Source organism: Dendropsophus ebraccatus, chromosome 8 (assembly GCF_027789765.1).
Source record: "Dendropsophus ebraccatus isolate aDenEbr1 chromosome 8, aDenEbr1.pat, whole genome shotgun sequence".
Classification (NCBI taxonomy): Eukaryota; Metazoa; Chordata; class Amphibia; order Anura; family Hylidae; genus Dendropsophus; species Dendropsophus ebraccatus.
The window spans coordinates 95,833,409-95,846,214 of record NC_091461.1 but is presented as its reverse complement, the minus strand read 5'-3'; the positions used below and the strand labels follow the sequence as shown (position 1 = coordinate 95,846,214).

The window sequence follows — 12,806 nt, the reverse complement described above, 5'->3', positions numbered from 1 at the left end:
ATCCCTGCATGAGTAGGAAGCAAGACAAGACACAGCTAACAGTATGCAGTGTTAAAGCTCCTACAGGAGAAGACGAGTTAAAGACCATCTCAACCCACGCTGTGGACTAGGAGAGTCACAGTGCAGGACAGTATCCGCAGACAGCAGTAATCTAGGAACTGATCCAGATAGAGCAAAGTTGCTAAGAGCCTAGGAACTCTAGCTCGCAGCCTGGTTGTCAGCAGGAAATCCTCAGCATTCCGCTCATCCCAGTAACAAGGTCTGGGGCCTTGTGTCACCCACTAGGACAGGTTCCCCGACACTGGTAGGGCATTAGGTGGTGCGAAGACCCCAAGGTCAAAACACGGGCACAGGTATTCTCTTCTTCTTCTAAGTATTCTTCTACCTCCTCCTCCAATATCCAGGCAGAGCACAGTACAACTTGGGTTGGGACCCTCACGACATTCTCTTCTCTGCTACTCTGATTACTTGTATCTCTCAACACGCTACATAGTCAGCATGACTGTACTCTTCACTGTATTCCCATCACAGATCTGGTTGCTGTATTATTAAGTGTCTTATCAAGTGCTTTACCAAGGGAACTATCAAGTGTATTGTACCCTGTCAAGGGGAAGTTGTATAGCTTGCTGCACACAAGTACTTTCCAAGTAAAAACAAGATTATTTATGGTAAAAAGACTGTGATTCTTCACCTCACATCGACACAGTCTACACTACAGCCTTGGGACATTTCCCCTTTCTGTGGGTGGCAGTTCCGATAGTCCGGGAGGATCACTACACTACTCCGGGCCACCGTGATATCATCCCAAGGGACCCCACAGCAGCTCAGTAGGACACTGTCCACAGGGGAAAAAGGTACATTCGGCTCTCTAAACTAAAAGCAGGTGTGCCACCATACCTGTGTGCCCAACCGGCACTGGCGTCACAATATAACATCACTGGGCCCGGCTTTATCTCGGCCAACCATCATAGATCTGGCATCACACCTCAACATCTAGCAAGTGACCAGCCGCTCCTCCGACATAACATCTCAGGGGGTCACCACAGAATTGGCGTCACAAACAGGATACAAGCCTTGTTGCTGCCTATTGTCGCTACCCTAAAGAACTGTGAATGCTGTGTGATTCACTGTATAGGGATTGCCAAGAACTGTGTGCTCTTTATTACCAACGCAGGTCGCAAAGAACTAAGTACAAAACCACCTATTGTCCTGAAGCAGGCCATAGCAATCTATGACCGATCTGGTCGATCTTTGCTGTGTATATACACAGCATTGATCTCTATGAGAGATCAGTGCTGTCTATATACAAGTCCCCAAGGGGGACTTCTAGTTAAAGTAAAAATAAAAGTAAAAATGTTTTTTTATTAATAAAAAATCCCCTCCCCTATTAAAAGTCCAAATCACCCCCCTTTTCCCATTTTATAAATATAAATAAATAAACAAATAAATAAACATGTTTGCTATCGCCGCTTGCGTAATCGCCCGAACTATTTATTAATCACATTCCTGATCTCGCACGGTAAACGGCGTCAGCGCAAAAAAATTCCAAAGTGCAAAATTGCGCTTTTTTGGTCGCATCAAATCCATAAAAAATGTAATAAAAAGTGATCAAAAAGTCGCATATGCGCAAACAAGGTACCGATAGAAAGAACACATCATGGCGCAAAAAATGACACCTCACACAGCCCCATAGACTAAAGGATAAAAGCGATATAAGCCTGGGAATGGAGCGATTGTAAGGAACATATATTTGTTAACAATGGTTTGAATTTTTTACAGGCCATCAGATACAATAAAAGTTATACATGTTACATATCGTTGTAATCGTAACGACTTGAGGAACATGCATAACAAGTCAGTTTTCCCATAGGGCGAACGGCGTAAATGCAAAACTCCCCAAAATCAAAACAAATTCTTTTTTCTTTTCAATTTGACAGCGCAAATGACTTTTTTTCCAGTTTCGCAGCTATGTTATGGAAAAATAATGCCTGTCATTGCAAAGTACAATTGGTTTCACAAAAAATAAGGGCTCATGTGGGTCTCTAGGTGAAAAAATGCAACTGCTATGGCCTTTTAAACATAAAGTGGAAAAAGCAAAAGTGCAAAAACGAAAATTGGCTTTGACCTTAAAGGGTTAAAGGGAACCAATCACGCTAAAAACGGCCATAAAGCTAAGGAAACATGCTGGTACATCACCCAACACGCTTTCCAAACATCCTTCTGTACCCTGCAAGCCATGTACATATAGACCGCAAAGTTAGTTTAATTATCTCCCGCGCTGTATGTAAATTACCAGCCAAGTAGTCACGGTGGGCAGGTGGCTTGTTCAAGTAGTCATGGTACTGGGCCGGCCCCGGCGCTGTAATCACACCCCTCTGGGCGTATTGAAAAGAACTGCATACTGACATCACCCGGGGGGGGGGGGGCGCATTGCACGTTGGCCGCGCCGACGGCTTTACTAGGCTGCGCATGCGCAGTACAGCAAGAGAAGACGCTGCTGTAGTACGCTGCACAGGCGCAGTACAGCAGCGTCTTCTCCTGCTATACTGCGCACACGCAGCATAGTAAAGCCGCCGGCGCGGCCGACGTGTAATGCCGGGAGATAATTAAACTAACTTTGCGGTCTATATGTACATGGCTTGCAGGGTACAGAAGGATGTTTGTGAAGCATGCTGGGTGATGTACCAGCATGTTTCCTTAGCTTTATGGCCGTTTTTAGCGTGATTGGTTCCCTTTAATAAGACCTAATAGAATATATATATAAAGTTTTATAGCAGTATATATATATATATATATATACTGTATATATATCACTATAAGGCTATGTTCACACAACGTAAGTTCCACGGGAATCACAGCCGTTGTTACTACGGCCGTGATTGCCATGGAACTTACGTAGTGCTGCCTTCTGAGGGAATCCCGGCCGGAGTGTATACACATGGTATACGCTCCGGCCGGGATCTCTAGCGGCGCCGTAGAAAACTGAGTCAGTGCACACTATGGAGCGAGCGGCTCCGGCCTCACACTCTATAGTGTGCTGTGTAGAGTTCTGATGCGGACGGCGCTAAAGATCATCCGGGATCCGGGACGATCTTTTCTGAGACAGTCCGGGTCACGGAACAGCCTGTCTCAAACATAGTGTGAACATAGCCTAAGGCTACAAACCCACTTGGCGGGTCTACAGCGAGTCCCCTTGCTGCGTATTTGCAGCGAGACTCGCTGCAGATCCCGGCCCTATACTTTTAATGGCAGACAAACACGCAGCAGGGATGTACATCCCTGCTGCGAGTTTGTCTGCAGCCCGCCCCATTAACCCCGCCGGAGCTGATACTTCACCTGATCCCGGCTCCGGCGGTTCCCGATGTCTTCAGCAAGCCGGAGCGGGGACCAGGTGAAGTATATGCTCCAGCCAGCCGCCCGCAGCCCCGGCCGCCCGATCGCACGCCCCCCCCCGCAGCACCGATCGCTTCCACGCCCCCCCCAATCGCCCCCCTGCAGCCCCGGCAGCCCGATCGCCCCCCCGCAGCACCGATCGCACGCCCCCCCCGCAGCACCGATCGCACCCCCCCCCCCTGCAGCCCCGGCCGCTTGATCGCCCCCCGGCAGCACCGATCGCCCCAGCACCGATCGCCCCCCTGCAGCCCCCATCGCGGGGGGGGGGGGGGGCTGGGCGATCGGGTGGCCGGGGCTGCAGGGGGGCGTGCGAGCGATCGGTGCTGCGGGGGGGGGGGGGGCGATTGGGGGGGGCGTGCGATCGGTGCTGCGGGGGGGGCGATCGGGCGGCCGAGGCTGCAGGGGGGGGGGGGGGGGCGATCGGGCGGCCGGGGCTGCGGGCGGCTGGCTGGAGCATATACTTCACCTGGTCAGGTGAAGTATCAGCTCCGGTGGCCGGAGGGTTAATGGGGTACATCCCTGCTGCTTGTTTGTCTGCCATTAAAAGTATAGGGCCGGGATCTACAGCGAGTCTCGCTGCAAATACGCAGCAAGGGGACTCACTGCAGACCCGCCAAGTGGGTTTGTAGCCTAAAATTGTTTTTATGCATACAATGGCTTTTCTCCTCAAATATAAACCCATGAAATTACCATTTGCCTGTTATTTAGGCACGTGACTTCACAGAAAATATCTAATAAGATTTATACAAAGAAAAAAAAAACTTAAAAGAAAGTCTTCAGCTTTTTAGAATTTGAAGAAAGCAGTGTGCCCACCCTGACGGGAGAAGCCACCTGTGTCACTTGTGTTAGAAAACAATAGGAGTCCCTTTGAGACCAGTTTTTGCAGAACTCAAAGGCAAAGTCCACTGGACATCTAAGCCCCAAAGTGATGTTTAACCCTTTAGACGCTGCAGTCAGCGTGTAGTGAGTTATTTACAGGTGCTGTTCCTGTCAGGGTTTCCATGGCAGCCAGCGACCTTTGGAAGGTTTCCAATGGCTGACATAAAGAATTCACTATTTCAGCTTGCCCAAGGGCCACTTTACAGGGCACAATGAGATCAGCGCTCATTTGCAGATACTTTATAAGGCTTAAAGGGGTTGTCTAGTGAAAATCTTCTTCTTTCAAATCAACTGGTGTCAGAAAGTTATATAGATTTGTAATTTACTTCCATTTGAAAATCTCAAGTCTTCCCAAACTTATTAGCTACTAAATGTCATGCAGGAAATGTAGTTTTATTTTCAGTCTGACACAGTGCTCTCTGCCGAGACAGGAACTGTGCAGAGCAGGAGAGGTTTTCTGTGGGGATTCATAGAAAACTGAGACAAAGTCCTTGTCTCGGCCAGAGGTGTCAGCACAGAGCACTGTGTCAGACTGAAAATAAAACAATACTTCCTGCAGGACATACAGCAGCTAATAAGTACTGGAGAACTTATTTTTTTTGTCACCTTAAATCCCAGAAAAAAATAAAAAAAGATAAAAACTACAGCAAGGTTTAAAATATGAGCCCTCACACAGCTGTGTACATGAAATTTAAAGTGGAACTAACAGCAGGTTTGTCCAAATGAACCTGTAGCGTTAGAGCCTCTGATTCCAGCGCTGTGGTCCCTATCTTCCTGCCTGGCGCCATTTTTGAATATTTTTGGAGGAATTATGTAAATGAGCCAGTATGGTGCATTGGGAGCATTTCCTGGCCCCTCTGATGCACTGATACACCCATCTGCCACCTCCTAAGTCTCCTCCTACTCATAGATATTCAAGATGCATAAGTGGTCCCATCCACCTGCTGGACTGAGATCTTGCGCAGTGGCAGTGCCTGTATGGGTGGTGTTCATCCGCAACATCTCATCCAAGTAGGGGATAAAACCACTTATGCATCCTCAATATGCATGAGTCAGGGAAGGTGTAATGGTGCACTGAGGGATCGGGGAACACCGGGTCAGAATATAGCAATGCCATGGATATTTCTTACCGTACTTTTTTTTCCCTACAAATTGATCAACACCACGATCAAGTAGAGAAACAATTCATCTTTATTTTACAAATGTACGGTAGTAAAATTATTTAAATAAAATCACATACATCACTGGTTACTATGCAGCCAAAGAAACATCAATAGTTACACACCAGTATGCAGTGTGATAACATAGAAAAGTATTAGATTACATAGTACTCTGGCTCCATCTGCTGGCTACACACAATAATGCATATAGAGTAATTGAAGTGCTTCGTGCATTTCTGTGACTACCTAAAACCTTTACACCAACATCACAGAAAGAAGAGAAAAAAAAGCAAAAGACGCATTAAAAGAGCCAGAAAAAAAAGGGAAAGGGGCAACAGATATTTTTTTTTTGCAAAAAAGAAAAATTTTAAGGAAAAACATTATCACTGTTGCCTTACTTCACGATTATCCCTGGGACCGTCCGACACGTTTCGCACTTCCGTGCTTCTTATGTATCACTGTCATTGCGCTGAGCTGCAGAATACCAATAACACGTCAGTTTTAATGCAGAATGAAAAGATTTTTAAAAATGTTGATTTTTTTTTAAATTCAATTTTGCCTGTTTCTGGATCAGCAGTTTGCTTTATGGTAAACTAAAGTGCGCCTCTACAAAGCACGACTTGTCCCCCCAAATAATAAGCTCTCATAGGACTCTTTTCATCAAAAAAATTGGATCTTAGAAGGCAAGGAGGAAAAAAACGTAAGCAAGAAAATTCTAAATCGCCTTGCCAAAAAGGGGTTAAAAACCTACTTTATGTTGTAGATTCAGGTGTCCAGGAGGCGGGGCTGAGTCGCTTAAGTGCCACAGCATCACTCACCTCCCTGCTCCCACACCCTTCCCTGCGGATCACCTTACAGCACCTGGTCCTGCCTCCATGCACTTAGAAGCCAAGCCCATAGTGAACTATACTGACTGGGGGGTGGGGATGCCACAGTATATCTACTGGGATGTCGGTGGATGGTTATGTTCACACAACGTTTTTTTGTAGTCTGTAATTTTGAGTACCGATGACCACCATCATTTTGCGTTTTGGCGCCTGTCATTACAATGACGGATGTTGGTACATTACTCTAGTTCAGGCCCTTTTGGGTGAGATTCTTATTTGAAGGCCCATTGAATTTAGTAGTGAAAGGACGTTGAACAAAAAAAATTGTGTGAACTAAAAATAACGTCCACATATAATTGTCATGACCATTAATTCAAACTATGTCCATTATTTAATACATTTTGGGGGAGATTTATCAAACATGGTGTAAAGTGAAACTGGCTCAGTCGCCCCTAGCAACCAATCAGATTCCACCTTTCATTTTCCAAAAAGTCTGTGAGGAATGAAATGGTGGAATCTGATTGGTTCCTAGGGGCAACTGAGACAGTTTCACTTTACACCATGTTTGATAAATCTCCCCTATGTGTATTGGGCAGCCTATCAGAAAATACAGAGCTGTAACGTAAAGCCAGATATTGTCTATTAGGCCTCATTCACACCTCCAGTAGTTTATCAGGATGGACATTACGTCCACAATCTGCAAAAAAAAATATGTCCGTGCTGCATCCGTAATCTGTATAGTCTGTGGATCCGCAAAAAAAACGGGAAGGTAATAGTCCGCAAAGATGACAGACGCTTCCATAGACTTCTATGGGTGATCAGTAAAAACTTCGGACTGCGTGAAATAGCCCAATAGAAATCAATGCGGTTTAACCCCTTCCCGACCAAGGACGTAACTGTACGCCCTCAGTCGGGTAGGGGTGTTCAGAGCAGGGCCGCGCAGTAAAAAACGAAAGTTTGCCCGGTCCTGAAGGGGTTAAACGTATCGGTAAGATCGGCCATTACTATACATTTACGGAGCCGGGGAAGGAGGCCTGATGGGTTTTCCTAGGGAAATTGTTATATGAAGGCTGAATCCATGGAGCAGGACTACAACTCCCAGCATGCCATGTTATACTTCCACCACAGATAGAGAGCTGCGGGTCTTGTCACGTTATTGATAACGGGCGAAGTGACTTGGTGACTTTACATTCGCTATTACAGCTCAGTCTCTCCAGCAGATGACGCAGCGGCACGTCGCTTGTGTGAATAGAACAGGAAAACTCATGCAAGGTCACAAGTCCGCCTCCCATGACAACCGAGGGGCCGCGTATCTACACGAACCGCTCCACGGATGGCCCAGGGCGGCTGCTGACGCACCAGCAGGCCCAGCACCGCCGCACTCAGTTGCCTAGGAGACCGCTCAGCAGCAGCAGGGATCTTGTTACTACAGCAACCGAGTCCTCGTCGCCGCCTACCTTCCTGTGACGTCACACCCACAGGCCAAGCGCTCTGCGCGTGCGCAGTGTGAGCGGGTGGGCGTGACTACAGTGTGCGCTTGGAAGCTTCAGCCGGAGGGATATAGAAGACGCACCGACCGGAAGTGCTGCTTAGATAGCTGTTTCCGGAGGGGAAAGCGTTCAGTGGGACTCTCCGGGGGGTTGGTTGTCAGGGGGACGGGGGGGTTTGCAGGCCCGGGGCCCCGACCTCACAGGCGGTGGGGGGGCCCGGAAAAGATGGCTGACTCACGGCCGCCTCGATATTGAGCCTGTGTGGATTGACCGAAGCAGAGAGCCCCGGTGGAGGATGAGCCTGCTGTGCGCGCAGTATCTCCGGTGAGGGGCAGAGCCGGGGGGCAGGGTCATGTGTCATGTAGTGGGACAGGAGGGAGGGATCCTGGGGGTGCCCAGCCATGGGGCATTGTGTGCCGGGCACTCCATGTGCTCTGGAGGTGGGCACCAATGTTATACCTCCTAGTACAGGGCACCCCCTCTTATACCTCCTAGTACAGGGCACCCCCTCTTATACCTCCTAGTACAGGGCACCCCCTCTTATACCTCCTAGTACAGGGCACCCCCTCTTATACCTCCTAGTACAGGGCACCCCCTCTTATACCTCCTAGTACAGGGCACCCCCTCTTATACCTCCTAGTACAGGGCACCCCCTCTTATACCTCCTAGTACAGGACACCCCCTCTTATACCTCCTAGTACAGGGCACCCCCTCTTATACCTCCTAGTACAGGGCACCCCCTCTTATACCTCCTAGTACAGGGCACCCCCTCTTATACCTCCTAGTACAGGGCACCCCCTCTTATACCTCCTAGTACAGGGCACCCCCTCTTATACCTCCTAGTACAGGGCACCCCCTCTTATACCTCCTAGTACTGGGCATATGGGCACCCCCTGTTATACCTCCTAGTACAGGGCACCCCCTCTTATACCTCCTAGTTCTGGGCATATGGGCACCCCTGTTATATCTCCTAGTTCTGGGCATATGGGTACCACCTGTTATACCTCCTAGTACAGGGCACCCCCTGTTATACCTCCTAGTTCTGGGCATATGGGCACCCCTGTTATACCTCCGAGTACTGGGCATATGGGCACCTCCTGTTATACCTCCGAGTACTGGGCATATGGGCACCTCCTGTTATACCTCCGAGTACTGGGCATATGGGCACCTCCTGTTATACCTCCGAGTACTGGGCATATGGGCACCTCCTGTTATACCTCCTAGTACTGGGCATATGGGCACCCCTGTTATACCTCCTAGTACTGGGCATATGGGCACCTCCTGTTATACCTCCGAGTACTGGGCATATGGGCACCTCCTGTTATACCTCCTAGTACAGGGCACCCCCTGTTATACCTCCTAGTTCTGGGCATATGGGCACCCCTGTTATACCTCCGAGTACTGGGCATATGGGCACCTCCTGTTATACCTCCGAGTACTGGGCATATGGGCACCTCCTGTTATACCTCCGAGTACTGGGCATATGGGCACCTCCTGTTATACCTCCGAGTACTGGGCATATGGGCACCACCTGTTATACCTCCTAGTACAGGGCATATTGGCACCTCCTAGTGTAGAGTATACAGGACACCTGAAATAGTAATGTGCCCTAATCACCCCATATATTGCTGATCACTGGTCCCCCCCCCCCCCCCCCCCCCCCCCCCCCCCAATATAGTGCTGATCACTGGCTTCCCCCAATGTGTTATGTACTGTCAGTAGTCAGCCATGTGTTATGTACTGTCAGTAGTCAGCCATGTGTTATGTACTGTCAGTAGTCAGCCAAGTGGTGCTGAGTGCTGCTCACACTGTACTATATATGCTGGTCACTTCCTACAATTGGTGCTCTACATTGTATTTTATGTTATATACTGATCACCCTGTGTTATATATGCTGTTCCCTCCTGTGGTCTGGGCTCTGTATATACTAATCACTGCATATTATATATGTTAGACTCCTTCTATAATCTGTGCTGCACAATGTGGCAGTAAATAGCTCATATTATGTATACTGGATACTGTCTGTGATCTGTGCCACACTGTGTAGTGGTGTATAGTGATCAGCACAGATTATATACAGTGGTGCCTTGGATTACGAGCATAATTCGTTCCGGGACTGTCCTTGTAATCCAAATCCACTCTTAAACCAAAGCAAGTTTTCCCATAAGAAATCATTTAAATGCAAACAATTGGTTCCACACCCTAAAAATAATGATTTATTATTCTGAATAACATGTAAAACAAATGAAACAAACATTCAGAAACAGCAGAATATGTGATATTATAAGTTACTGTACAGTAATGGAGAGGATGGGGCACACAAGGGCGGACAGAGACTGCAGGGAGCAGGAAGGAATGAGCAGAGCAGATGTGGGCACAGTATAGCAGCACTCTGTCCGGGGAGAGAGGGGTTACAGCTATGAAGAGATTACCTCAACAGTCCTGTCCCCTGATGCAAGCCCCAGCCTGAAGTTGATCTGCTATGATTTGGAAGGGGAGGGAGACTTCCTGGGTTAGAGTACAGTGCTTTAGACCCCGCTATGCAGACCATGTCCCTCCCCCACTTGCGCTTTCACCCAGTACAGGGAGCTCTTAAACCAAAGCAATTCTCCTAAACCAAGTCACAATTTTGAAAAAATGTGAGCTCTTAAACCAAAACGCTCTTAAACCAAGTTACTCTTAAACCAAGGTACCACTGTACTAGATATCTCCTATGACGTAATGCTGTATGTGGTGGTATGTTCTGGTCACCCTGTATTACGTGTGCTGTCACCTCTTGCGATCTGTTTTTCACACTGTGTGGCAGTATATAGTAAGCACACTGTGTTATGTATGGTCTATGCTCCACACTCAATGTAGCGGTATATACTGGTCACCTTCTTCGTTCTGTTCTCCACACTGTATCTATTAGTATATACTGGTCGGCTCCTGTGATCTGTATGGGGCAGTATATATATGTGGTGAGTTCTGGGCTTCTCCTAGTTTAGTGTATGCATGTGTCTACATGAGATTCCTTATTCTTTTTTTTTTTTTTCTGTACCTTTTACCAATCATATTGTAGTTTTCATTAGACTTTGTGACCTTCACGTCAGTACAGTTGAAGCAAACCTTCATCTGTGAGAAGTATTAGGTCTGTACAGCTTTTTCAACCTGTTCACAAAAAAAATATTCAAATCAACTGGTGCCAGAGATTTATAATTTACTTCTATTAAAAAAATCTTCAGTCTTCCAGTACTTATGAGCTGCTGTATGTCCTGCAGGAAGTGGTGTATTCTCTCCAGCTTGACATAGTGCTCTCTGCTGCCACCTCTGTCCATGTCAGGAATTGTCCAGAGTTGTATCAAATCCCCATAGAAAATCTTTCCTGCTTTTTTTCTTCTTTCCGATTTGCTCTCCACATCTGGAAGAATACTCCTTCCTACAGGGCATACAGCAGCTGATGAGTATTGGAAGACTTGAGACGTAAATTACAAATCTCCTGCACTTTCTTTTACCAGTTGATTTGAAATATATATATTTTTTGTGAACTACCCCTTGGCTTCAAATCTTTGGCAGATAATCTGTCGTCAGATCTGTTTGTGGAATAGGGCCTTAACTTGTCTAGGAAGTGGCGTCAGTACTGGTGTATGAGTAAGGTTACTGGTCCAGCCAATAAAATGACTGGCTTGGATTAGTGAAGGTGTTGTGTCGCTGTGGTAATCTGCTCTCAGCCTTCTCTTTGTTGTAGATTGGCTGAGAAGAGTCTCCCGTCAGTAGTTACCGCTCCTGGAGATCCTGCTTGTCTCTGTCATGTGCGGTGTTTTACTAGCACCGTCTACAGGGTTAGGCCGCTGTAATATGGTCCCGTGGAGTCGTACGTTCAGTGCCAAGAATGCATCGCATCCTGTCGGGACAAAGTTTTTGTTTGAGGAAGTTTTCTGCTCTAACGCCAACAATGGGATTGGATTTCATCAGAACAAATGTATGCCTAATGTAGGGAAACATATAACAACCATCTCAGAGCGTCCAGAGGGGGATATGTATCCGTATATCCAAAACTGGAAAATATTGCTGCAAGTCTGGTGGATGATCTGCAGCTTGTAGCTTGAGAAGTCATTGTGAAACTGCAAGTCCCAGAATGCTCTGGTAGTCAGCAGCTTTTAATACTGGGACTTGTGGGTTGTTGACATCTGTAGATCTCAGCATCTGGCGTGTTGGCTTTTTGCTGTCTATGAACCTTCTTGGTCACTATGTAACAAGCACGTTGGCTCTTGGACTGATTTGTTGTCTTGCATCTTTGGCCTCTTCTATTTTGCATTGTTCTTTTGATAATTGGAACCTGATATACAACTAGAGATGAGCGAACCTCAAGCATGCTCGAGTCCATCCGAACCCGAACGTTCGGCAGCCACCGCTAATCCAATGCCAAAGTTGGATAAAGCTTTAAGGTTGTCTGGAAAACATCCATACAGCCAATGACTATATCCGTGTTTTCTACATAGCCTTAGGGTTTTATCCAACTTCAGCAGCCACCGCTAATCAAATGCCGAACAATCTGGTTCGGATAGACTCGAGCATGCTTGAGGTTCGCTTATCTCTAATCGTAATACATGTATTCAGTGTTAGGCCCAGTTCACATCATGTCAGGGGTATACCTGACCAATGTATGCCACCATATAACAATCGCAACTTGTCAAAGGTCAGAAGGACACTTTCAGCATGTGTCTGGTGAATGGGGCCTGTGGATAAGCTTGATGTAGGAGGTCAGAGCTTTCTAGCCTTAGCTATGGGACTAGATGTCCTGTCCCAAGAAAGTGGCTTTCTGTGTGAGATGAGGCTGCTTGGGCTGAATACACAATCCATATAGAGATGTAGTGCTGGGCGATTAATCAAATTAATTCAATTATTTTGCCCAAAATTTAAAAATCTATTTTATTTTATGTGAAAATCGGAAATTCCATTTTCACAAAAAATCACTGCAGGTGGGCTGGCAGCACAGCAAGGCGAGGTATGGGGCTGGCGGCGCGGCGTGGCTAGGGGCCGGCCGAGCTCCCCTCCTGACAGCACGCGGAGGTCCA

General features: G+C 47.2%; 1 protein-coding gene across 4 annotated transcripts in view; it reads left to right on the top strand.

The window, feature by feature from the left end:
- The first annotated feature begins 7,902 nt into the window (after nt 1–7,902).
- The window catches only part of SMG7 (SMG7 nonsense mediated mRNA decay factor), a 46,901-nt gene continuing 41,997 nt past the window's right edge, over nt 7,903–12,806 (top strand). For 3 of the 4 annotated variants that reach the window (XM_069981136.1, XM_069981135.1, XM_069981138.1), the window contains exon 1: nt 7,903–8,073. In XM_069981136.1, the coding sequence (XP_069837237.1) occupies nt 8,045–8,073 (29 nt within the window). In that variant the 5' untranslated portion in view covers nt 7,903–8,044. The remainder of the gene's footprint in view (nt 8,074–12,806) is intronic. The other variant, XM_069981137.1, reaches the window with a different exon arrangement.